The sequence below is a fragment of the Vipera berus genome, assembly GCF_964194415.1.
Source record: "Vipera berus genome assembly, chromosome: 1".
In the NCBI taxonomy this organism is placed as follows: Eukaryota; Metazoa; Chordata; class Lepidosauria; order Squamata; family Viperidae; genus Vipera; species Vipera berus.
The window spans coordinates 197,949,829-197,977,394 of record NC_138202.1 but is presented as its reverse complement, the minus strand read 5'-3'; the positions used below and the strand labels follow the sequence as shown (position 1 = coordinate 197,977,394).

At 37.5% G+C, this 27,566-nt stretch overlaps 1 protein-coding gene across 5 annotated transcripts in view; it reads right to left on the bottom strand.

Moving 5' to 3' along the window:
- MEIS1 (Meis homeobox 1) overlaps positions 1-27,566 on the bottom strand; it is a 180,601-nt gene that overhangs the window by 4,587 nt on the left and 148,448 nt on the right. For all 5 annotated transcript variants that reach the window (XM_081314018.1, XM_081314016.1, XM_081314017.1 and 2 more), the window contains exons 10-11: positions 2,458-2,520; positions 1-47 (exon numbers count right to left, since the gene is read on the bottom strand). The exon at positions 1-47 is cut by the window's left edge and continues 39 nt beyond it. In XM_081314018.1, coding sequence (XP_081170144.1) covers positions 1-47; positions 2,458-2,520 — 110 coding nt within the window. The remainder of the gene's footprint in view (positions 48-2,457; positions 2,521-27,566) is intronic.

Here is a 27,566-nt window from a genome sequence, read left to right as displayed (position 1 = left end):
CAAAACCTCCCATTGGTTGTCCATCTGGGTTATAAGGTGTTCCTTGGCTTACTAAAAAGGTGCAGGAAATTGCTTAGTATCTCTTTATCAGCAAAATGATCAGTCGTCTTAGAAGGAACTGATCAGTTCATTTCCAGACACATTTGGAGGTTAAAGTTATTGCTATTGTGTCAGCTGCTTCAATTGAGAAACTGTTACTTTTTTATACCTTCCTCATGCCTTACAGAAAAATAGCTTCTTTAGTCCTCTACCACCTCAACTTTATCAATAAAGGGAAATACGAGTCTACATAAGGGTATCTAACAGCTGCCTCTTCCTTTCCCAGCCCATGTGCATACATTAAAAATTCCCCTCCCCCACGAAATTAATTCTTTGCTGCAGCGAGATTATGAGCCAAGCACTCCGTGTCTACACCTGTCTGCGCAGACACCATCTATAAATTTTATTATGGATAGTTTTAAATATTCACAGATAACTCAACATATTGGTTTTGGCTTAGTGTGATGCATGAATCCATCCCAAAGAAAATACAAGTCATGGTTTACATACACTTCGATACATTTGTACATCATGCTAAGCCAAAAAATGCAAACACACTATATTATGACTATGTTTTCTGAAAATAATTTTCTATGCATGTACAGTAACTGCAAACCAGTCCTCTTTTACAACTTTTCTCAATCTGAATCTATCCAGGTATTTAGATCTGTAACTCTTGTCAGTCCTAACAATAATAGCTTGTAGCTGGGAAAGTGGAATTTGCAAGTAAAAAAAAATCCAAAACTATAAGGCATCATGCTGGAAAGAATGAATTAAAATGTATGGGAGTCTATTAAAGGTTTTCAATTATCCCTAAACCTGTTATGTATAGCAGTTAGTCCTGTGTGGAAACACATTTCTCATTAATGTGTTCTTTTTTTAGACAATAGAACTTGCATTCTTTACAAGATGTGCATAAGAATGCATGCACATATAAGACTCATATCCACTCAAATACATCTATACAAATCTCAATGAAAAAAGATGGTAATACTTGGCTAGGTCAAAAATGATCCCTTCCCCCATTTCAATAAAGATATTTATTGCTTGGGACCATCTTTCTCCCATAAATGGAGATGGCTGGGGAAAGCGGCTCACATTTTGGAAGAATATTAGACAATAAATAAAAATTCCAGAGCTGCTGTTTGGCGGTGGGGAGGAAGGCTAGCAGTTAAAAAAAACAACCCTACCACTGCTTTAAGCAGAAGCAGAGTTGCAATAAGCAACCTGTGGTTTTTCTGATTGAGAATGGCAATGACTTTCTCTATGGACCATTCTCGCAACAAGAAATACCATGTGTTGCTGAAGAAGCAGCAGTCCCTTTTTCATTGCCTTTACATATCTATTAAAGTAGGCTTCCTGGAAAATGGAAGGAGAAATTTATCACAATGCCAAAGTGCATGAAAAAAAATTTGGGAATGTTTTCATCAAGTCCACAAATGCAGAAGAATTCTTGGGTGAATAATATGACCCCACTATATGTAGATGTTTATATTTTAAGTCATCAGGCTTTGAGATGCATGTAGAGATCATGGTATGGCATCACTAGCTCCATTGCTCCTTTTAAGGCTTTGCTTCAATCACTACAGGGCATTTTACGAGCCTTGTAGATTGACCAGGAAGATGTACAGATATTTAACCAATGTTTAAATAATATTTAAGAGTAGATAATCTTGGCTAGTCTTGCTGGTATTATTTCACTGAAAATAATCACCATGCAAATAATGCCTGGAAGGTACATTCTTGTATTTGGCAAAAACATGAAAAATAAACATTTAGGATATCCAGAAAGAATTAAAGCCTTGCTATTTTTAATCTTGATAGAAGTCAGTGTCATGATTATAAGGTTCATAAATAAAAAAATACAGATACCCCAAAGTGAAGGATAAAAGGAAGATAAAGATGCAAAAATCTTCAGCCACTTAAAATTTTTTTGCACAACTTGAATTTTAAGATTCTAACAGAACATTAAAAGCTAGATAAGCGGCCTTTTTTATTAAAGCACATATAGTTCTACCTTAACTGAATGTCTTTGAACTTTACTGAATTCCACAAGCACTGTGACCCTTTTGCCCTTTGGACAGATATTAAAGTTTACAGTAATTCCACATCTAGCGATGCACCAGGGAGTGTCATAATAGCACAAATAGCTGGGAAGAGATATTTAAAAAACCTTAATGTATGTTTGGTATTAAGATTCAGTAAGCAACAATGTAGTTTATGGCTGACAATTTACCCCCCAAATATGCTCAATTGTACTAAATCCACTAACTTTGAAATAAATCACGACAGACTTTGTTTTAATTGTCAGCCATTCTCTGCATTAATTCCCAATTATTTACCAAGAAGAGATGTCCTGGTGAATGGCTTGTGAATGTTTTCTGTCAGCAAGACAGGGCTACAGTTAATATTAAAAACTTGCCTGCTCGGTTGGACTGGTCTATCATGGGCTGAACTATCCTTCTTCTAGCATTAATAAACCTGAAACAAGAAAAGAGAGTGAACTGTTATTTTAAAAAGAAGCCCTCTATGTTTGTACTCAGCACTTGGAGGATGGTTGGTATATGTTCCCTGGGAGTTAATTTTAGTGTACATTCAAATGCTGCAAAACTCGTAACCTCTCTGATGACCTCTGAAAATGCAAGTTTGGATTGTGAGTTGATTTATGCTGGCCTCGCTTTGCCACAGTTGGACACTTTTATTTCATCTTTTCATGGGGGAGTTAGTAGAATTTTCAGGAAACAAGATCAGTTTAATTCTTTTCAATTCAGATTATTCTGGGGGAGGGTGGACTGGGTCAGAACAAGATGCCAATCCATAAAAGCATTTGTTCCCTTTCTCACCCACACTTAACATAATTAGCAATATTTTCTAGTAAATTCTCTTTTCTTCCCCTTATTATTTTATCAAAACTTTCCTTGCTTCTCCCAATCATAAATTTGTTGTAATGGTTTTATTAAGATAACGAACTGTGTTGTCAGCTCACTATGAAATAAGAACATGTCTGGAGTTTTATCATGAGCAGTTCACACTGCTTTGGACAACTTTATAATCAATTTCTTCTATACAGTATTTATTTTTTCTTTTCTTTCTGCTTCTTACGCAAAGAAACATAGAGTGTATTACAGCTATACAGTGATGGAACTTTTTCTCTCCAATTCATTAATTTAATTGGGGTATCACAGAACTAGACTGGGTTGAGGCAACAAGTGACCTGGTTCAGATAAAACTTGTCATTTGAACTTATATTCTAATGAACTCTATTATGAAAAAAGAGAGATTATTACAGTACAAAGTAAACGTAGTTAATTAGTGCTAACCAAACTTAACCGTGTATTATACATATCTATTCAGAAGTAATTTCCTCTACATTTAATGACCTTGCTTATAGAAATGCATATAACTGTTGCAATCCTAATAATGTAAACGTAAAGTCCAAATTATAGGACTGTCCTTAATGAGTATCCATGATACTAGAATTTCTTACTTGTTTTCTTCATTTTCATACAAATAGCACTGAATATTATTAACACAGCAGAAAGGATTTCTGGGGAGTCTATCTTATCTTAAACCTTATCTTAGATTGTCCTTTGTTCCCTGTTTGAAAGATGACACTCTCTCCAAGAATGAAAAATAAAATGTTAGAATGGAAATAAAAAAAATCACAAAGTTTCAGCTTTAGTTGTTGGCTATTTCATGTCTATTTAAAGGCACTGAACTTTGTTTAGGCCTTTTATCCCCACTACTGTGACCTGATTTTAAATAACATTCCTGCTTGATATTCCCAATCCACACACCAGCCATTGCCATCTAGCTTTAAACGAAGGGGGAGGGAAATAACAACAATGAGGCTTGAATTTTAAGTTTCCACTTCCTTCCACACAATACTGAACAGTCTAGAATCTTGAACACCAATCCCATCCACAACATTTCTGAAGAATGCTGTTTTTATGGTACCAAACTGTCCCTACCTTCACTGTTTCACTGAAATTAAGAATGAATTTTTAATTAGGCTTTATTTATTTATTGTTAATTATTTATCACAGTAATATTTCTGCATGCCATTTGTCTAATTTGTTCCCGCTATGTTTGCAAATATGATAGCTCATGCTGCTATCCCAGTCATAAAGGTTACACCTATAAAAAACTGCTGTGAACTTCCACTAACTCTCCATTCCTTTTTAGATAAAAGCGAAAATGTAAACTCTTGGGTCAAATCATTTGATAGCTATTTGTATTAAACACAATCATCAAACTGGTCAGCAAAAGATTTTGATATTTCTTCTCTCATTAGAAAAACCACAAAGTAAACAATTAAAACCATTTTTCTCTTCTGTGAGTTATATATATTACCCCTAATTTGAAAACTGTCAGAAAATGATTTCCATGCAAATTTTCAAAGGAAAATTACAAAGCAGTTGTTGTTGTTTTTTCTTCCTTTTTTCATGAAGTACTATCAAACAATTGATTTTTCCACCACAGTTATAAGGCATTTTTAATTTCCAGGCATAGAAAACATCAGGTATGCTATCAAGAGGAAGGTATGTTTATCTATGCTTGTCAACTTCCTGAGGCCCTCACTCAGACAAGTATCTTAGCTGATACTCTTGCACACCCCTATTGTGCCCTCAGACAAGCATTTCTAAAATAGCATTCTCCAAACATGTTAAACTCATGCTAGTTAGACTTTCCGATTTTAGAGTGTTTTTTTTAAATAAATAGATCACTCAAGGCTGTGAACATATCTAATACTCCTTCTTCCTCCAATTTGCCGCAACAACCACCGTTTGGTGAGTTGGGTTGAGGGAATGACTGGCCCAAGGTCACTCAGCCAGCTTTCATGCTTAAGGCAGGACTAGAACTCAGAGTCCCCCAGTTCCTAGCCTGATACTTAACAATTGGATTAAATGAACCTCTTCTATTTCACCAGTTCCAATAAGTTAGCATTTTTCCCCCATAGGCTTGTGCAAACATCTTTTATCTGTGCCTCAGGGACACAAGATACTGTAAAGAACTTGCTTTACACTTCTTGAAAGGCAGCACTTACCTATATCTGATTAGCAGCCACAGTGTGTGTGTGTGTGTTTTGTGTGGAGTGCAAAAGCAAACAGTGTCACAACAATTGTGGCTACAAAGCTGGAGATTACTAAATTCCCACATTTATGTTAAGGATGGGTTAGGGTTAGGGTTAGGCTGATAGGGTGCTGTGCTTATTTGCTTTAACAGTCCAATTCTCCATCAGAACAGGTGCTGATTTTATATACCTTGCCAGGCTGGGTCTTCTCTGCTGGGAAAGGCTTCCCATTGGGGCAGTTGGGACTCTGATTTTAAGCAATCTTAGATCAATAAGGTTTCTGGCCGGAGGTAAGCTGTGCATCCTTGTGAGCCTCAGGCCTATGGGGTACTGTTTATCAGTTTAAGAGGTTGCCTGAAAGTATTTTGCCTCCAGACCAACAACATCTACAAGCCAATACTGTATAGAATCCATTTGGAATACAGTAATTCTCCTAAAAAAATATACAAGTGGGAAGCATTGTATCAAGTTTGTTCCCCATGAAAGCCAAAACTTTTTGGAAGCTATCTACGGGATCCCACTTTTCAAGAAGAAAAGATCCTATCATCTGTGTTCTGTGACAATAGTGGAACAATTTAAGAGGGAACTATAAGCTTATACAAATTACAACACTTATTTCATTAAATAATAGAGTAATGGTAGCAGTGAAACTAATAATATAAACAATTACATAAAAGTTTTGGATACTCATCCAAAACTAGGAATATTTATCTATTCTTAATGAGAAGCATTTATGGAGCCTGCACAGACTAAAATGCTTAAGAAAATCTAGGCGGCTTAACATAAATGCTTCTCAGCTCTTTTTTATGAAGATCTATTTTATTGTAGTGTATGTTAAAGCTATCAGCAACAAGGTTATCCCCTGAGGGGGTGAGGGGGGAGAATTTCAGGTTGAAGCCTTCAAGTGGTAAAATTTCATTGTAATACCTTTTTTAATTTAACATTTCCTCTCTGTGAACCTAGACAAGATATAAGCTGAAACATACATGCCATGGCCCATAGTTCTTTAAATAATGTTTTCCACAAAGAACAGTTGACTTTCTCCTATGTGTTTTGTGTTTAACTATTCTGAAAAACAGCCCAAATGCTGGGGTGACTTCAGGGTGCTTTCAGAAGAAAGAACATTTTCCTTCTAGCCAAAGTAATAAAATGACATTCTTGCTCCTCCCCCTAGAAGTCAAATGGAGGTCAGCTCCCAATCCTTGATTCTGTTTAAATAAGCTGGTCCAGCTGTTTGTTTCCAAAATACCCTTTAACCTTCTGTTCCATCCTCTCTGCTTTTCTAACAGAACCCTTTATTCTGCATCATAGCAAATTCCAAACACGTATACATTTAAAAAGTATATTCATTAAAGCCTTTCACAAGGTCTTAAGTGTGTATCTTAGCCTATTTTTAGTTCCTCACAGCTTTAATTAAGCCAAACCTCCTTGATAAGGGGAAAGGCCTATATATATGTATATACATATATATACATATATATATATATACATATATATATACATACACACACACACACCTTTTTTTCTCTAGATGCAAATGGTTTAAATCTCTAGAAATACATCTCAGGGAGCTCAACAATTATTTGAATTTCAGTATACTCAGATCTCACTTCATCTTCAAATTTGCCAATAAACTGTTATCTGCAAGTTCACATTTTAACTTACGGGTCCCAAGCCTTAGCAATTGCTATGTAATACCATCCTCTTTCCAAGTAATAGCTTGTTGGTTTATAGTATTTCAGTACCCTTCAACTCATTTAGAATTTAAACTCTCACTTTTTAAAAAATATAAAAGGCTTCTCTTGGAAATAGTGTAAAAACTGTATGTATTCACAATTCCAGATGTATTGTCACAAATGTTTATCCATGTTTATTAGTACATACAGACTTTGGTAACAATATTGTATCCATGTAGCTTCTTCCTCAAGACAAAAGCTCTCAAACACTAGAACTGTTAAGCAGAGTTAAAAGTATAATGATTTCAGAAAAGATTATATTTTTCATTGGTCTGCCCAAAATAATCATTTTGCATCTAAAGTCCTCTGTTATACATTAACAGGAAAGCAAAAATGAATTAGAAGCAATGAAATATTTAACAATTTTCCCTACCTGCAAATAATAGCTGGTACTCTTGCTTTTCCAAATAATAAATATTAAACTGAATTATACTGGTCTATGGCTGTAATAAAGATTTGATTTAAATATTAAAGTGACCCATTGTCCCTTTACAGAGTACCATGATATGATGTGCTCTTATGTTTGCTCAGTCCTCCCCCTCCTCCATCATTACTCAGTGAAACTTCCTCATTCTAATTTGGGTATCTCTGTAGTAAAAAACAAAAACAAAACACCTCTCTGGGTCACATGTCACCTTTCAGATTGAGACCCAGTGATGCAGCAACCTAATTTTGAACTTTGAACTTCTGCTTCATTATCACGTACAAGTTTTGTTTCTTTTAAATTAAGAGGCTGCGCATCTAGCAATATAACAAAGAAGTTGGCCATTCTCTTTGTAGCCTGAATCTGACTGAAGAATTACCGCCAGTGTATTACCGTAATATTTTCATAAGGTCAAAAACCACTACTTCACTTTAGCTAGGATGTCTTCTTAATACTCCAGATGATGGTAGAGGACAGGAAGGCCTGGAGGAATGTTGTCCATAGGGTCGCGATGGGTCGGACACGACTTCGCAGCTAACAACAACAACTTCTTAATACACATCTGCTCTTTTCCTATATTAATATAGTCTTTACCTTCCCTTTCCTTTCTTATTTTGGTTCTATCTGCATTGCTGGTTGAAATGAAAAATCACAGTCATTCATGCTGACTGATTAAAACAAGTACCGTATTTTTCGGACCATAAGACGCACTTCCCCCCCCCCAAAAGTGGGGTGGAAAATGAGGTGCATCTTATGGTCCGAAGGTAAGCGAAAACTCTTGTCTCCCGTTCAGTCAACGCCGTCCATCAGCTCCATTGGAGAGATGTGATTGAAGATGCGGAATTCTCCGCCCCTCCCCGCGCACGCCCATTTTACTTCGCTGCTAAAGAAATAGTTTTTGCTAAACAAAACCTCATAGGCCAAATCCCAATAATTCTCCGGTTTCGTATTGCTGGCGACTTGCCCCAGCAAAGCCGTGAGGAGTTGTCCCTGCAGGTTTCTCGGCGAAGTTTATCAGAAGTGATTTCCCATTTGCAAGAGTAATAATTGTTTGAAATTGCTTTGGCGTCTTAGAAAACCTATTCAGGGAAAAGAAACTATTGGTACCTTAAATTTTGGCCAGCAGCTGAAGTGCATTCAAAACCCCTGCAAGAAAGCAGCTTCTCATCCTGGCGGGGTGGGGGAAGGGCGGCAAATAAGTTCTTTGTTTCTAATGCATCTTTTCTTCCTTTCCCCCCCCCCGAGCACTTCGCCGCCCCCCCACATTCCTCGCCTCTCCTTCCTCGGCTCTCAACGCAGCCCTGCTGCGTATACATGTGCACCAAGACACGCAACCCACTGGGTGGAGGGTGGGGGGGGGAGCCGGCACGCTGAGCTGCCAACTAGCCAATAGAAATGCAGCTTCCCGACGCGGCGAGGGCAGGGTGCGTAGAGAAAGAATTGTGAGGGTTGTTCTTGTGCCGCGGGAGAAGTGTGCGTTCGAGGAGAGCTACCGGTAATTCACACGTTTGCGGGCTCCCAGCGGAAAAGAGCAGGACGGATTCTTTCTTCCTTTCACTCTCTCCCTTCCTTCCTTCCTTTCACTCTCTCTCTCTCTCTCTCTCTCTCTCTCTCTTCCTTTCTTTCTTCCTTCCTTTCACTCTCTCTCTCTCTCCCTTCCTTTCTTCCTTCCTTTCTCTCTCTCTCTCTCTTCCTTCCTTTCTTCCTTTCACTCTCTCTCTTCCTTCCTTCCTTCCTTCGTTTCTTTCTTCCTTCCTTCCTTTCACTCTCTCTCTCTCAAAAAATGTGGCATTAGCAATGCCTTAGATGGAACTGAAGATAATGTCATATATGAAAATAGCGAAGAAAGCGATATAGGTGATTGTGAGCAACAGAGCTTCATAAATTCTGACACTAGTGATGATGAGTTTTTAGGGTTTCCAGAAAACTAGAAAAGTGCTTGAGCCTCTAAGTCTTTCCTCATTTGTTAATGGAAATGATGATGGTTCTTAACACCACTGTTGAGTTTACGCTGTTAAACATTACGGTATTTTGCTTTATTATAATAAATATTTTAGTATACTGGTACTATTTGGTTCAGAATTTTTTTTTCTTGTTTTCCTGCTCTAAAAACTGGGTGCATCTTATGGTCAGGTGCGTCTTATGGTCCGAAAAATACGGTATTTCCCTTATGATCAGTGTCTGTTAAAAGTCACCTTTGCTTAATAATCTTTAGAAGGTTTGAGTTATAATCTCTCTCCCCCCACCCCTTGGCTTTTAAAAAGCATATTGCCCATATACTTTTCAACTATGTTTTCACAACATATGATACTTTCTGGAACTTAAGTCACAAACTGTTTTGTTAGAAATTCCACAGTGAAAGGAGAAAAGGGGCTGAATTTAAGCTTTGCACATTTACCTTCCAGCTTTGTAAAGCAACCTAAGCATTCATATGGATCGGAAAGTACCAACTAATCAAATACATGCTATCATACGGCATCCTTATAATTAGTTATCTTTAGTATAATTATTTTTATATTTACAACTTCAAAAAAATCCATCTTTATTCTTGTACTTCTAATTGCTATTGCCTCCAAACTTGAAATTCAGCAATTTTTAAAAAGTGTATTACTTTTGGTGTACTATTTTTTTAAAATCCCATTTATATCCCGCCCTTCTCCGAAGACTCAGGGCGGCTTACAATCTAAAGCACAAATCAATGTGCTTAGCAATAGCCTTCATTCTATGTATATGCCTGCTTATTAGGGCTTTCGCCCCCCCCCAAGCGGCATTATTACAAAGTCAGCTTATTGCCCCCAACAATCTGGGTCATTTTACCTACCTCAGAAGGATGGAAGGCTGAGTCAATTTACTTATGTCAAGCAAAATAGTAATAATAAAAATAATATTAGTATTAAAATTATGTTTATGTTTAAAATTTAAAAATAGTCTTCTTTGTAAAGTATTTATTTTGTAGCAGCAATGAACAAATGTTTACTTTTCAATTCTACACACTATCCTGTAACAAAAACTAGATCACTATAGTTATTTTTATTCAATATGGTTAGTATCTTGCTAGATATAATCACTACATCCTAAAATGAGAACCTAATGTTAAAAGAATTCTAAAAACAACCATTAAAAGTTTTGTTTTAATCTTCAGTTCCACTATTGAGCTGATTGTAATCTGCAACTTCCATTCATTAGCCATCTATGCTTTCAATTCATCTCTTATTTGTAAAATTATGTTCTTAATGTATTCCAAAGAAAGTTGACTCAATGTAAAGTTAAACCTTATGAAGTCATGGTTGGCAATTTTTCTTGGTTTTAATTCCTTGGAAATAAATGCAGTTCAGGACTTGAAGTGCAAGTACATCATTTAAAAACAATGGACGGCAAGGCAAGAAAAAAATAATTCTATTCTTTTCTTAGAATCCATTCAAGAAGTGTAATTTATTTAAATCACAGCAAGCTTATCAATCAGGTTCATCAGTGGTCCCGATCCCATCCTTTCTAACAATATTGCAATATTTGATAAATTAGTAGATTCAACCAGTTGGCAAAGATTGTGTTAAAATTTAAGTACAAACTACAAATAATGCAAAATACACAACTGAATCATTTGACAGTTGTTGCACGGCACTAATTAAAGTGCAGTACCGTTTTGCTGTTGAGTTTTTAAAAATAGTTTCTGACTTTAAAGCAGGGGTCCCCAAACCCCAGGCCGCAGCCCAGTACCAAGCAGCGCCCCATTCAGAACTGGTCAGTGGTTGAGCGAGCACACAGCTTGACTTGCACAGGCAGTGGACAGGTGTGCACGCAGCTCCATTCGTGCAAGTGGCGGATGCATGTGCCCACTGTTTGTACAAATGGGTGCTTTCCCCCACTAGTGCAGAACCATCCCCTCTCCCACGCCAGTCCACAAAGCTAGAAAGGGTTGCTGCTTTAAAGCATTACTGTGTGACCCTATAAATGCACTCCTCTTGCTTAAAGTTGCTTAAAGTTGGAGAACATTGTTTAGACACTCTCACAGGAACGTGCTGATACCAGGTTATATCAAGCAGAGAGCTAGAAGAGAAGAAGATAAAGTCAGTTATGTCTACCCAGTATGTTGTGTCCGGTTGGGGCGACAGATAACACGGAGACGGATCTGGGTATAGACTGTTTATTAAGCTGCACGTGGTAGAACTGACCTCGCCTGGCCCCGTGTTGCTTATATGTCCGGCAAGTGCCGGACGCTAGCCAACCACCCGGCTAGAATCTCCCGCCTTGCCTCAGGCACCCAACCCGGTGCCCAGGAATTCCCGCCGGCTGGATTAGCCAATCACGAGGCTGTGCAGTTGTGTACAGAACACAGTATGTATGCCTGGAGAATGCTGATTTTATGAGTCAAGCATGGAAGAGACATCCTTTGTCAATATGTGCCTTTTGAACACTTCAGAAAACTTTCCCATGCCGCAGTTTCCCCAAATACATAGCTCACACTCTGGAGAACTGTGCAGAATGTGGAGGGCACCATTATTTGTATCAGGCCATGGGGAAAATAGAGACACTCATGTAGATACATTTGTCAATAGTAATTATTATTGGCTGACACTCCTACTACATAGATGAGCAAAGTCTTAACCCTCACAAAGAATTACAATAACAACAGCACTGAAAAGTCTTCCTAGAATTATTTTCTCTGTGGAACTGAACAATATCTTGGTCAGCTGCCTCCAAAATCTGTACCAGTGAAACAAGTATAAACATTTTCAAGAAATCATTAGTCAACAGAGAACAGAAATAAAAGAATCCTAAGTGGGTAAGTAGGACATGGGGTCATCTCTGAAAGAAAATGTTCCAATAAATGATGTTCCACATTCTTCAGACAAAAACAAATAAGGTTAATGTTTTAGGCTTTATTTCAAATACTGCTCTAACTAAAAGAAATGAAACACTTTCAGCAATATGTTAAAAATGGTAGCGGCTAAAAGATAGAACCCAACAGTATAATGTACATGTATTTAACTCTGGATATACTGTTAACCCTGGGGATGTTTCCCTGGCATCATTCTAGTGACTTTTATAGTCCTGTCCAAGTAATTAACTGAACGCAAATAAACTAAAATGTATAGAGCAGGTTTTCTCAACCATGGTAACTTTAAAATGCGTGGAAGTCTGGGAGTTGAAGTCCACACATTTTAAAGGGACTAAGGATTGAGAAACACAGTGTAGAGATGTACATATAAACATCCCAATATAAGGGTTTCCCTGTACATTGCTCTGCTCAATGTACAAAAATCTAGCAAGCAGTCTGTATGTCTAAGTTTATTACAGGAACCTTGCATGTACATTCTTGATCCATTCACCACTTTTATCCTGTAAGAATGCAAGCAAATTTCTGAATGTAATTGGCCACTTAATATCTAGTAAAAAGGTAAAGGTTTCCGCTGTCCAGTCATGTCCGACTCTAGGAGGCATTGCTCATCTCCATTTCTTAGCTGAGGGAGTCAAAGACGCTTCCATATAGTCATGTGTTCACCATGACTATATGCCAAGATGCATGGAATGCTGTTACTTTCCCACCAAAGTGGCATCTATTTATCTACTCACATTTGCATGCTTTCGAACTTCTAGATGGGTAGGAAATATCTAGTATGGTAGGTTTTCAAAGCAGTTTGAGGGGAGAGATTTCTACTGTAGAAACTATATATATATAATGTGGAAGCTGATGAGGTTACAGGAACACCTTTTGTCTGCTTATTAATTAATTATACCTTGGTCTGTGATTAATATACATGTATGTATGTATATGCGTGTGTGTATATGTACAGCGTATGTATATGTGTGTGCCTGTATGGAGATGTGAACACAGAATAAAGTTATAATAAAAGTTGTTGTTATTGCTATCTATTTCAATTTTTGTGGCTTGAGAAAGTGCACAAGATGTTTCTAAAGGTCAGGCAAAAGACCTGTTCTTCAAATCTTCAAACTAAGTGAGTCTATGCAGTGATTAGGGTTTCTTTAAATAAGATAACTCTACCCACTGCCTGGTAGGAAATAGTGTATAATCTAGATAGTGGTATATAATGAGGTTTTTAGAAAAGGCAACCTAATTACAACTATTTCCTTCTGGGGGAAAGTGCTGAAAGTATGATGACAATGAAACAAGTGAATCTGGAAGAAGACTGGCAATTAAGGCAACTAGTTCTATATTTGAGTTTGAAGCTAGATTGAAATTAATCAATCTAGTCAAGTATAGAAGTAGTTGTCTTAATTGCCATGTTTGGTGACATTACTTGTTAAAAGAGTCATGGATGGAGTTCATGGATCCACTTCATGGGTAACTTGGTCTTGAAACCACTGATCATAGAATGTAACTGAAGTAGTTGGGACACTGTAGAAAGAAGGCATGTGGTTATATGGGTTCCATTACTATCTGTAAATACCACTAAAGAGTGGTAGTGGTATATTTCTACTCAGCTTGTTGGTCCTTGTTTCAGGGACCCAACAGATTCTATTCTTTTTATGTGCTTTTCATTGCCCGCATAAAACTACTAGGGTGACCATTCAGATATGTAACATGTATTATGTTACCAACACAATGCTGGCGATATCTAATTCTATCTCTCCTTTCCAAATGAATTATAAGAAATATGCACAGGTGGCTTAACAATTGCCCAGAGACAGTTATGGCTGAAAAAGGGACAACAGCTAGAATTCAGATAAATTATTGTAGATGAGTGGCTTCAAGAAATTATATTTTAAGATTCAATATGAAAAAGTTTTAATATTAAGACATATCCTATATTTAATATTGCATTCTGTGAATTGAAGAAGCTTCTTGGATGAGAAGCAAAATGTCTCATCTCTGAAATGTCTTCAAGGGAAATCAAAGTCCAGTTGCCTTTTGAAAAAATATCTTTGAGACAACCATGACCTGGATGACTCAGACTCTCTCTAGACACTGCATTCACCAGTTAGAGTGCACAGTAAGAAAGCTCTCTTTGCAGATAAGAAACTAAGCCCAATTGTAAATGGTATGTCTAAGCCTAACATTTTAAGCTTGAACTACAATCTATCTTGATCCATGCTTAAGCTTCTTAGTTACATTAATAAACACCCTGGTTATTACTGTACTTGCAGATGTGGTTCAAGCCTGTTCTAAGCAACCATACAATATAATTTACCACAAAACCTTATAAACGTAAGTTACCTTTATTATGCCAATGCATAAACCCTCTTGAAAATGAAATATGAACATCTTAAATCTCAGAGATACTTTATAAATAAAAAACACAAGATGGCTTTTTGCCATCAGCTTTTTCCTCACATGCTGCTTTGATAAAAGGAAAACCCACATTCTGAGGAGTTCTTTCTCCTAAGGAAGGAGGAGATGGGAAACTAATTGGAAAGGCCACTTGCTTTTATGAATCAGAATCCACAAATAGCACAAGAGTATGCCAATGTGACTGCAGAAGAAAACTCCTTTATTACTTCCTGCAAGTATATTTTAATTTTTTTAAAAAATCCCATTTATATCCCGCCCTTCTCCGAAGACTCAGGGCGGCTTACAATCTAAGAAGCACAAATCAATGTGCTTAGCAATAGCCTTCATTCTATGTATATGCCTGCTTATTAGGGCTTTCACGCACACCCCAAGCGGCATTATTACAAAGTCAGCTTATTGCCCCCAACAATCTGGGTCCTCATTTTACCTACCTCGGAAGGATGGAAGGCTGAGTCAACCTTGAGCCTGGTGGGACTCGAACCTGCACTAATTGCAGGCAGCTGGTGTTACTTAAGGAGGCATTAGCCCACTGCTTCACCAAGGCTCTTTTATTTGCAAACAATTTGATGAATTCTGTTTCTTCCTGAACCATACAGTTGCAAGAAAAAGTATGTGAACCCTTTGGGATTATGTGGAGTTTTGCATTAATTGGCCATAAAATGCGCTCTAAACGTCATGTAAGTCACAACAATAGAAAAACACAAGTCTGCTTAAAATAATACTACACAAACATTACCTGTTGTCATGTTTTGATTGAACATAACATGTAAACATTCACAGTGCAGGGTGGAAAAAGTATGTGAACCCCTAGCCTAATGACTTCTCCAAGAGCCAATTGGAGCCAGGAGTGAGCCAACCTTGACTCCAATCAGTGTAATGATATTGGATGTGTTGCTGACAGCTGTCCTGCCCTTTAAAAACACACACCTGTTTTGGGTTTACTGGTCTCAAGAAGCATTGTCTGATGTGAACCATGCCTCGCAGAAAAGAGCTCTCAGAAGACCTACGATCAAGAATTGTTGACTTGCATGAAGCTGGAAAGGGTTACAAAAGTATCTCCAAAAGCCTTGATGTTCATGTGTCCACAGTAAGACAGACTGTGTACAAATGGAGAAAGTTTAGCACTGTTGCTACTCTCCCTAGGCGTGGTCGTCCTGTAAAAGTGACTGCAAGAGCACAGCACATAACGCTTAATGAGGTAAAGAAGAATCCTAGAGTGTCAGCTAAAGACCTACAGAAATCTCTGGCACATGCTAACATTTTTGTTGACACATCTACAATAAGGAAAACATTAAACAAGAATGGAGTACATGGGAGGACACCACGGAGGAAGCCATTGCTGTCCCCAAAAAATATTGCAGCACGTTTGAAGTTTGCAAAAGAGCACCTGGATGTTCCACAGCACTACTGGCAAAATATACTGTGGACAGATGAAACCAAAATTGAGTTGTTTGGGAAAAACACACAACACTATGTGTGGAGAAAAAAAGGCACAGCACACCAACTTCAAAACCTCATCCCCACTGTAAAACATGGCAGAGGGAGCATCATGGTTTGGGGCTGCTTTGCTGCCTCAGGGCCTGGACAGATTGTTGTCATTGATGGGAAAATGAATTCCAGAGGTTATCAGGACATTTTGCAGGAAAACGTACGACCATCTGTCCGCCAACTGAAGCTCCGCAGAGGATGGGTGATGCAACAGGACAATGACCCAAAGCATATAAGTAATTCAACAAAACAATGGCTTCAACAGAACAGAATACGCCTTCTGGAGTGGCCCAGTCAGAGTCCTGACCTCAACCCGATTGAAATGCTGTGGCATGACCTTAAGAGAGCGATTCACACCAGACATCCCAAGAATATTGCTACACTGAAACAGTTTTGTGAAGAGGAGTGGTCCAAAATTACTCCAGATCGTTTTGCAGGTCTGATCTGCAACTACAGGAAACGTTTGGTTGAGGTTATTGCTGCCAAAGGAGGGTCAACCAGTTATTAAGTCCAAAGGTTCACATACTTTTTCCACCTTGCACTGTGAATGTTTGTGTAGTATTATTTTAAGCAGACTGTGTTTTTCTATTGTTGTGACTTACATGACGTTTAGAGTGCATTTTATGGCCAATTCATGCAAAACTCCACGTAATCCCAAAGGTTTCACATACCTTTTCGTGCAACTGTATCTGTTTGTTCCAAATCTTCAGTCTAGTTTGGGTTAATATGCAGAATCACAATCTGAAAGTAGTAACTTTTTCATTTCATTTATCCAATTATTTGAATAGTTACTTGTAGGGATTCAAATGATTTTATTGATTTATTTATTTTTATCCTGCCTTTTATTATTTATACAAATAACTCAAGGTGGTGAACATATCCAACACACCTTTCTCCTGGCCTCAAATCATCCAGCTGGTTTTCATGGCTAAGGTGGAACTTGAACTCACAGTCTTTCACTTTCTAGCCTGGCGCCTTAACCACTAGGCCAAACTGGGTGGCTGTCTGATGTTACAAGTTGTGAATTCAATTAGCCTAAAAACATGGGGGCTTTGCTAAGTGGAATATCAACAACAGCAAACCTTTATTGCATGTTTAAAATACAGTGCTTCCTGATTTATCAGATTTTTTAATATATGTTTTTATCACTTATGGCAGCAAACATACATAATATTCCTTCTTCTAATATTCTCCTACTTTGCCCACAACAACAGCCCTGTGAGGTGGGTTGTGCTGAGAGAAAGTATTTCCTCAAGGTCACCCAGCCAGCTTTCATGTCTAACTAAGGCAGTCTCCTGGTTTTCAGGCCAGCACCTTAACGATTACACCAAACTGTTTTGATAAAATTATATAACAATAAAATAATACAAATATCAGTGGCGATCATCAAGATGAGTAGTAATCTTCAGTCACAGAAGAGATGAACAGAAAAAAATAAGACGCCGAGAATTGGGCAACTTGACTTACGAGCCACAGTGGAGCCCAAAATTTTCATTCCTAAAACAATTGATGATAAGTGAGCTGTGCCCTATTTTATGACCTTAACAATTCACAATTGTTAAGTGAATCACTGCAGTTATTAAGTGAATCATCTGGCTTACTCCCTTGAATTTGCTTGTCAGAAGCCCACTGGAAAGCTTACACATAAGAGATCACATGACCCCGGGACAGTGCAACCGTCATACATACATGCCAGTTGTCAAGCGCACAAATTTTGATCACATGACCATAGGGACACTGCAATGCTTGTTAAGTGTGAAAACCAGCATATGTCACTTTTTTCGAGTGCTGTTGTAACTTTGAATGGTCACCAAAGGAATGGCTGTAAGTCGAGGACTGAGGGGTATTAGAGTCCATCGTGCTTTCTACCAGGGTATTTCTTGTAAGAGGGGGATAGATGACAAAATTTCAGTTTTAGACTAGAAGAGAGACAGAATGATGGCATGTGCCCTTTTAAGAAAAATTCTGTGGGTTGGTTACTAGGATGGATGGATTACTATTGGTTTGAAAGTCAATGTCCCAGATAGGCTGCTTAAGAGGACTCCTGCCACTTTCACATCCTAATGGGCAGAGATTTTCCAAAGAAAGATCTAAAGATCAGAGTTTTCTATTAAGGATTAATACTATGTTTGTTTTTACCTGGCTCCCATTTTGCTGATGCACCATATTTTTATATGATCTTTGTGTTTTTATAGCTGTAAACCTCCCAGAATGAGAGTGACATAGGTGGTATCTAAATTTGATAAATAAATAAATAAATAAATTTTGAGACAGAGGAACCTGGATAATACTGAATAATTCTCACAAATATTTACATAACTAGATGTAGGATTTCTGCCTAGAATATTATTATTATTATTATTATTATTATTATTATTATTATTATTATTATTATTATTATTATTATTATTATTATTATTATTATTATTAATTTCACACAGCCTATTAATATCCCTTCAATAAATTCATTTTGAGGAACATGGCTTGGAATTGACAGATTATTCAAATGAAAAATTGGCAATCTTCCTGTAGATTTGGGTTCAGTACTTTATTTAGGGAAACAATCTTAGTGTGCTGAGAAAGATGAGGGAGGGTCAGTTTCATCCATGGTTCTAAAAAAGGGTTGTTAAAACTACTCAAGGAATGTAATCAGAATGAACTGGGACAGATTAGAGGCAACTTAAACTTTGAAATATTAAATTGGGTTACATCCAATATTATGTTCCACATATGCTTTTGCACATGTGACATGCTTTTCCCTTGCTTTCTATTCAGTGAAATTCACTTCAAAAGTTTCCAAGCTATTCAGAGAGCAGGTTTTGATGAAACAAATCCAAATGTTGTTCTATCAGCAGTTGATACACAATCCATTGTGTCTGCCTATCTTGATATCATATGTTACTATGCCATTCACCCATATCATATTTAAGCGAGTGGAATCTTAAAGGTTTCATAATTTCTTCAAAAACCTGTAGAATTATAAATAATGACCAGACAACCCCATGATCCATTGGGTCAACCTTTTTGAGAGAAAGATAGCATGGTCTGATGTGACCAGAAGGCAAGGCAAGAAACAATGGATGGAAACTCACCAAGGAGAGAAGCAACCTAGAACTAAAGAGAAATTTCTTAACAGTTAGAGCAGGGGTAGGCAACCTTGGCTCTTTTATGACTCGGGGACTTCAACTCCTAGAATTCCTGAGCCAGCCATGCTCAATTCCATGTTGATAGGGCCCGCAACTTGGGCGTCCTCCTGGATTCACAGCTCACTTTGGAAGATCATATAGGAGCTGTGGCCAGGGGGGCTTTTGCCCAGGTTCGCCTGGTGCGCCAGTTACGGCCCTATCTGGACTGATATGCCCTACGCACAGTCACCCATGCGCTCGTGACCTCCCGGCTAGACTACTGCAATGCTCTCTACCTGGGGCTGCCCCTGAGGACCACTCGGAGGCTTCAGCTGGTGCAGAATGCAGCCGCGCGAGTTGTGATGGGAGTCTCCCGATACTCCCATGTAACACCTCTTCTCCGCGAGCTGCATTGGCTTCCAGTTGCCCTCTGGGTGAGATTCAAGGTGCTGGTGATGACCTATAAAGCCCTAAATGGAATGGGCCCGTATTATCTAAGGGAGCACCTGCTGCCAGCGTCAATTTCCCATCGTCCTGTGCGCTCCCACAGGGAGGGCCTCCTCAGGGTACCACCGGTCAAGGATTGCCGACGGGCGATCCCCAGGGGGAGGGCGTTCTCTGTGGGCACGTCTGCCCTATGGAATCAACTGCCAAGGGAACTCCGGACTGCCCCCGACCTTCGTTCATTTCGCCGGGACCTAAAAACCTGGCTCTTTGAGCTATCTGGTCTGGACTGAGGGGTTTAATGTTTTTAAATTGTGATTTTAATTTTTGCGGCTAGACTTAATTTAATTTAATTTAAATTTTATATTGTATTGTTTTTAAATTTTGCCTTGTAAACCACCCTGAGTCCTTTGGGAGTAGGGCGGTATATAAACCGAATTAATAAATAATAAATAAATAAAATGTGAGTAGATAAGCAGATAGCAACTCACTCTGTTTCCTGCAAACTCGATTGTTATTGTTTTATGAAGTTTTGTATCATCTTTTTCTTTAAAAAAAAGCCCAATATATCGAGAGTTTATTTTAATCTTCAAATTGATTTGCCACTGCTGTCTTCTTTCGCTTTTAAGTGCCCTAATTTTGTCCATACTAACTGATTCAAGTTTAGCAAATCCTTTCATGCTGCCAAAAGATTATGATGTTCAAAATGGCATACAAATGTCATATGGACAAAATTTGAATGTCACAAATAAGATTAGAGGTAAGTAGAATCAGTTTTGTTTCCCAGCCCAATTCAGATGTCATGTAAAACACTGCAATGTGAATATGTAAAATATAAAACATGGCTTACAATTCCATGCATATAATAATCAGACCTGTGTTTTGGAATTATTGGTGTGCTTTCATCATCAAATCGCTTAACACTAAGCTTGTATATAATAAATTTGAAGGCAAATTTGGTTTATCATTTAAAATTGTTTAAAATATTTGAAATACTTCAAATTTACTAGTGTTACATTTCCAGATTACAGTTTACCTGTCTGTTGCAAACTTCCATTTATGTAGCACTCAATTAGTGGAATTTTGGTTGGTGATTTGTTAATTCAATAAATAAAGGAAACCATAATTAAGTTTCCTGAACCATAAACTTAACCCTAAGCCTGTTAAATTTCTGAAACTGTGAAAGGGTCCACTCAATAATGAGTAAATATAATCAGGCAAAGTATATTTCATTTAATAGTTAAGTGATATTAGTTTTAATTCAGAAAACTAGCATTACTTTTGTTTCCTGTTTTTAAAAAATCCAGCCCCCTTTCTTTTATAAAAAGATCCACTGAATAGAGGTATAAAACATACCTTTACAAGAATTTCCTTCCTATTTAACTCTGCATGAAAAGAATACTTTTATTCAACAATATGTGCCCTATGTTTAAATATCAGGCTGACCTTTTAACAATGCAATGTATAGTTTCTTTTATGCAGGTTCATGTTCTTTTATGTTATGAAAGAGAAAATTCATCTCTGGATGGAACAGTTCCTAATTTGTTGGCAATTTAGTTCTCTGGATCTAATCATTACACATGGAATTAAACTTCTTTAAGGACAAAATACCTTCAAACAAAAGGTGTCTAAACCTATTAAAAATGGATCAAGTCCTGGACTTCCAAACAAATTCCATGTTCCTAGTCTGTTTTTGATAAACCTCTGTATCCTTTTATAAAGGTTCACTTTGCATCTCCTAAAAATAAAATTTATGAGATAGCTTGTGTATCAGCTGCACAATATAATTTTATCAATCTTTTACTGTTATTACCTTACTTTTATTACTCTTTTATTATATAAACACACATTTTGTATCTTGGATTTCAGCTAAAGCAATTGGAAGGAAAAAAGATAGAAGTGGGGGTGGGTGGGAGATATATGAAGATGCTTCAGAAATCTTGGATTTAGCCCAATGGATCTGCTCCCACATTGAAATCTTTACATTTCTGCTAATCTTACCATCGGCATGGGTATCTATGTGCTGTAGATACACTTATTAAAAAGATGGGAGGGGGAAGTTAGTTATTCAAGGGAGTAGCATTTTGTTTGTAAATTGAAATTAATTCCAGTGTAGCTCAAGGTGGTAGAACTATAAGTAGGTAAACAAACCGCTCTCCTCTTGCCTCTTGCCCAAGTATTGTTAGGATTAGAAAGGACTAACTATGTTACCATAGAACACAGTGGATTTGGGACACTGAATATCAGAATGTCTGATAAGACATTAACTCAAAGATTTATTCACCTCTTATAGACTCCCACAACTGATTGCCAGAAGTTTACTTGTACTCATTTATCCTAAGTACCAATGATCTCCCCATAACCTTTCTAGAGGACAGTTATCTTTCTGTCTCAACACCCTTGGAGAATAATTCCATGCAAGTCAAGAGAGATTAAGTTAATTGCATGTATTTTTTGATGTTGAGAATTTTATTCCATTCCAGTGCTAATGTTCATTCAGACTGTACTAAAAAAACAAAACAAAAAAACAGGCCACCCAGATCAATTTTTATTAGTTGGTAGCTACCCTAAAGTTCCTTATTTTTGTTTTGAGTTTTAGGCACAAGGATTCATTTTATTCATAATCCTTGAGAACAAATTTAAACTAGCTAGATGTCAGCATCTATTGATTGTTTTATATTTAGAAATTATTTTTATTAATTCATGCTTCCTATTGATTTTTATTTTGTATTCTGAAAGAAGGCCATAACAAATATTTCCAAATAATTATCTTGCTCACTGCTTATGGCCAGGATCCTCATGCCCCTATATTTTTCCTCTTTATAGCACAGATATAACACCATAGGTATTTTATTCTGCTATCATCCACCAATCCAAATTAATTATTAGATATGAGCATAGTAATATTAAAGAACTCAAAAAGATTAAACAGGTAAATGCTGAGGTAGGTAGAATATGCCATATAATGAATTGGGGCAAATTCCTGAAAACAATCTTTTGATTTTTCAAAAGTAAAATATATCTGAACTTTCAACTAAACACCTTCAGCACATTTTAAAGCCTTGATTTGTCTGCAATATATTTTGTCCAATTTGCACTGCAAGTCTTCCATTCTCTCATTTACTGCATCCTGTTTGTGTATGTGAAAACAGCCATGGATATGTGTCTTAAGTAAATTATTTCTTGATAAACAAGAAATCTCACATTTTTTGCCAGCTATTATTAACCAGATTTACAAGTATTGTATCTTTGGGCTCACTGTCATGTTTCAAAGAAGTCAGCAATGGTTTTCACACATTACATTTACTTTTCTTAATCTTTCCTTTATTGCATTCATTTTGAAAGTTTTTTTAAAAAAATAACATTAAGTATTGGATGTTACCATAAGCATATCTGTTGTAGATCTAATTCAGCCTTCTCAGATGCATTGGAATTTCTCTGAAAATTGCCAGCTAACTGCACTGGATCTTGGGATTTTAAAAAAAAATCAACAAAAGCTGCATTGTTTTGCTATTAAGAATGTCCTAACAAAATACTAGTGCTGTTAGATAGATCATATACATTGTTATTTTGGGAAAGAAAAATCATATTCAGTGATGGGTTTCAGTAGTTTGTCCCAAGATCAACTGACCAGGGAACATGTTTGTGTGAAAGCTGCTTGACAGTGAGATGGGCGGCAGATGCATTTAATACATAAATATCTAACTAATCCCATCAGTGCCTTCCAGAAGCACAGGGATTTCAGCTCTGAGGATTCCAACCAGCATAAGTAAAGCTTGAATTGCAGCCTATCTGGAAAGTACCAAGTTGGTTAAGGCTGGCGTATAAACTTTTCTTCAGCAACAAATTAGACACAGGAAAGATAATTCCAAAACAAAATATATATCACAATACAGTTGTCTTTCAAGTTATATCTTCTTCTTGCAAGATATACATTACCTTTTCTAACAATAATTTAATATGGCTCTTAAGGTGGTTTATTATTATACATCCAAATCAGTTTTGTTTGATTTTAAAGTGTTTTTTAGAGTTTATTTTATTCTATTGATTTTAAAGTCTATCCAAACTCTAGACGAGTCTGCTTAGCTTTAACTATGTTATGCATAGTATATACTATATAATACAGGTGAAACTCGAAAAATTAGAATATCGTGCAAAAGTTCATTTATTTCAGTAATGCAACTTAAAAAGGGAAACTAATATATGAGATAGACTCATTACATGCAAAGCAAGATAGTTCAAGCCGTGATTTGTCATAATTGTGATGATTATGGTGCACAGCTCATGAAAACCCCAAATGCACAATCTCAGAAAATTAGAATATTACATCCAATCAATAAAACAAGGAGTGTACATAGAACAATATCGGACCTCTGAAAAGTATAAACATGCATATGTACTCAGTACTTGGTTTGGGCCCCTTTTGCAGCAATTACTGCCTCAATGTGGCGTGGCACGGAAGCTATCAGCCTGTGGCACTGCTGAGGTGTTATGGAAGACCAGGATGCTTCAATAGCAGCCTTCAGCTCTTCTGCATTGTTCGGTCTCATGTCTCTCATCTTTCTCTTGGCAATGCCCCATAGATTCTCTATGGGGTTCAGGTCAGGCAGGTTTGCTGGCCAATCAAGCAAAGTAATCCCACGGTCATTGAACCAGGTTTTGGTGCTTTTGGCATTGTGGGCAGGTGCCAGGTCCTGCTTGTCTGCGGAAGGAAGCATGAAGTGCTCCAAAATCTCCTGGTAGACGGCTGTGTTGACCCTGGACTTAATGAAGCACAGTGGACCAACACCAGCAGATGACATGGCTCCCCAAATCAACACAGACTGTGGAAACTTCACACTGGACTTCAAGCATCTTGCAGTGTGTGCCTCTCCATTCTTCCTCCAGACTCTGGGTCCTTGGTTTCCAAATGAGATGCAAAAGTTGCTCTCATCAGAAAAGAGGACTTTGGACCACTGAGCAACAGACCAGGTCTGTTTTTCTTTAGCCCAGGTAAGGTGCTTCTGAAGTTGTTGTTCAGGAGCGGCTTGACAAGAGGAATACGACCTTTGAAGCCCATGTCCAGGATCCGTCTGTGATCCGGATCTTGATGCACTGACTCCAGCCTCAGTCCACTCCTTGTGAAAATCCCCAACACTTTTGAATGGCCTTTTCCTGACAATCCTCTCCAGGCTGCGGTCATCCCTGCTGCTTGTGCACCTTTTTCTTCCACACTTTTCCCTTCCACATAACTTTCTATTAATGTGCTTTGATACAGCACTTTGGGAACATCCAACTTCTTTTGCAATTACCTTTTGAGGCTTTCCCTCCTTATGGAGGGTGTCAATGATGGTTTTCTGCAGAACTGTCAGGTCAGCAGTCTTCCCCACGATTGTGATTCCTACTGAACCAGACTGAGAGACCATTTAAAGGCTCAGGAACCCTTTGCAGGTGTTATGGCTTAATTAGCTGATTACAGTGGGACACTTTGAGCCTAGAATACTGCACCTTTTCACAATATTCTAATTTTCTGAGATTGTGGATTTGGGGTTTTCATGAGCTGTAAGGCATAATCATCACAATTATGACAAATCACGGCTTGAACTATCTTGCTTTGCATGTAATGAGTCTATCTCATATATTAGTTTCCCCTTTTAAGTTGCATTACTGAAATAAATGAACTTTTGCATGATATTCTAATTTTTCGAGTTTCACCTGTATACTATATTATCTGCTGGTCTGCTATGAGTACTGTGCAGGGTAGGATCAGAACTAAAGGCTTCTCTGTGGTGGCCCCAACACTAAAAGTGTTTCCTCTGCTACAGTCTTTGCACACTCTGACTACTCTTTAAATACAGTTTGAAAATCTACTTTAAAAGCTGACATTTACTTTTCCTCTATGGTAAATAAAAATACTGGTTAAAGAATAAACCGTGCATTGTCAAACTGAGAAAGTAGTGGAACATTCCTCTTCCAAGTAGTGGGAAGTGTGCGCATTACTTTTTGATGATTTTGCAACTGAAGTGAATATAGCCAATGATGGTGTTTTGCGTAGTCTGATAGATGCCCTTATAGGGTTACAAAATAGATTCCAGCTAACTTTTGAACTTAATGCTGCACTCAGCTGGGGTGGGGTGCGGGGTTGGGGGGGTCAGGTTGAAGTAGTTTGTCTGCCAAGGCATTCCCTAGCTGCAGGATCTCGGAGCACCTTCTCATCTTGCTGAAGGGAAGCACTTTGCCTCCACAGAGCTCTCCAGTGTGCATTCATTCATTTTCATGGGTAGAAAGGGGATGACCCAATAAGGTCAGAAGACTGCAAATCATTGGGAAGTTGTTGGGGGGGCAACGTCTAGAAGTCCTCTCCTGCCCATGTGCAAAATGCTGGATGGCTCAGAAATGTTTACCAGACACCATGGGCAGGCAAAGTGTTTATCATGGATAATAAACATTGACCTTTTTTGTGTGATGGATTGTGTCTAGGAAGAGAGGTGTATGACAGACTACAGTGAAAAGGCAGTTTCCCTGGAAGGAGGGACATGTTCCAAGAGGGTGTGTGTGAGAGAGAGACAAAAGGCATCACAGACCAGATCTGGATGCAAGACAGAGGAAATGAGTTAAGATAACCATTCTCAACCTCCCAATGTACATCTGTTAGGATTAGAGTAGTAGGGCTAGGCTTGGTATGACAATAGTCTGGTGTGAATAAATAAAGTACTGAACTTTGACTGGAGTGTTCTATGTTATTCTTGGTCTGGACCTGACTTGTCAGCCATATACGTATACGTATACGTATACATATACATATACATATACTGCACATGACTGAGACGTGTTTGATCACAGTGGGTAACAAAAATGAGGACCACTTCTGTAAGGTTTTACTGTTATGTACATATTGTATTGATTGGCTGGTTTTAACTAAAAGTTTTATATTAACTAATAATTATATTTACTCAAAGGTTGGTCTTACCAGGAGACTGTGCATAAATACATGAATAAATAAATAATAAGTTCAGTTGATCACTTCAGTATAGTTAAGCATAAGGAAATAGCACAGCTGTAAAAAAATACCAACATAAATCACAATAGTTAAACATGGAAGATGAAAAGCATAAAATAATTAACTAAACCTCACTTTAAAAAACTGCTGTGGGATATCTATTTCCAATTGCTGTAGAATCAGCATTTACAGGACCAATTTAACAGACATATTTAGAATGGGCAAAATCCAAATAAAATTTCCCGCAATGTTAAATAAAAGCTAAAAAGTACTTCACTTTTTCACTTCACAATAGCCATCTTTTAATGTTATAACATGCATTCTCAAAGAGCGACACCTATTTGGAATAATGTTGTAAACAGAACTCATTACAGTTATATTGGAGAAATGCCTAAACACTAGAAGACAAGGACATAAATAAATCCTCTCCATGCATTTCGATTTGTTTGACAAAACCAACCTATAATGATGCTACCCTGCCGTTTATGCTATTGCACATTATTTTGACTCTGTTTTTGTGTGTTTGTTGCTTTCCCTTCCCTTGTTTTTTTTTACTATCTTGGGTAAACAACCTATAGCTAAATCTTTAAACAGCTCCTCTAAAGACATTATTAAATCATGCCTGAGCATGGGATAAAAGGAAAACTCTCCCTTGAAACATGATGATCCCTGATTGATTTTAGATCATTTACATTGGATAATTTGGGAAGGTTTAAAATTTACAGCCAAGTACTTGCATTTATTGTAACTCTGATTGCTCATAAAAGTATTTGGAAATGCTGGAAATGATTTGCAATCACACATCTAAGCACTTAAAAACAGTAAATAAAACCCCAAATTATCATCTCCCCTAATAGATAAAATCCACTGCTATTCATGTCCATTGAAGAAACAGTGACATATATGTTTTGCACCTTCGAGTAATCCTCCCCTAGAGCCTTGTGCTTTCAGTAAAGGTCCCAAAATTTTCAGTTATAATCCCCATACATATTATTATGCAGCAGA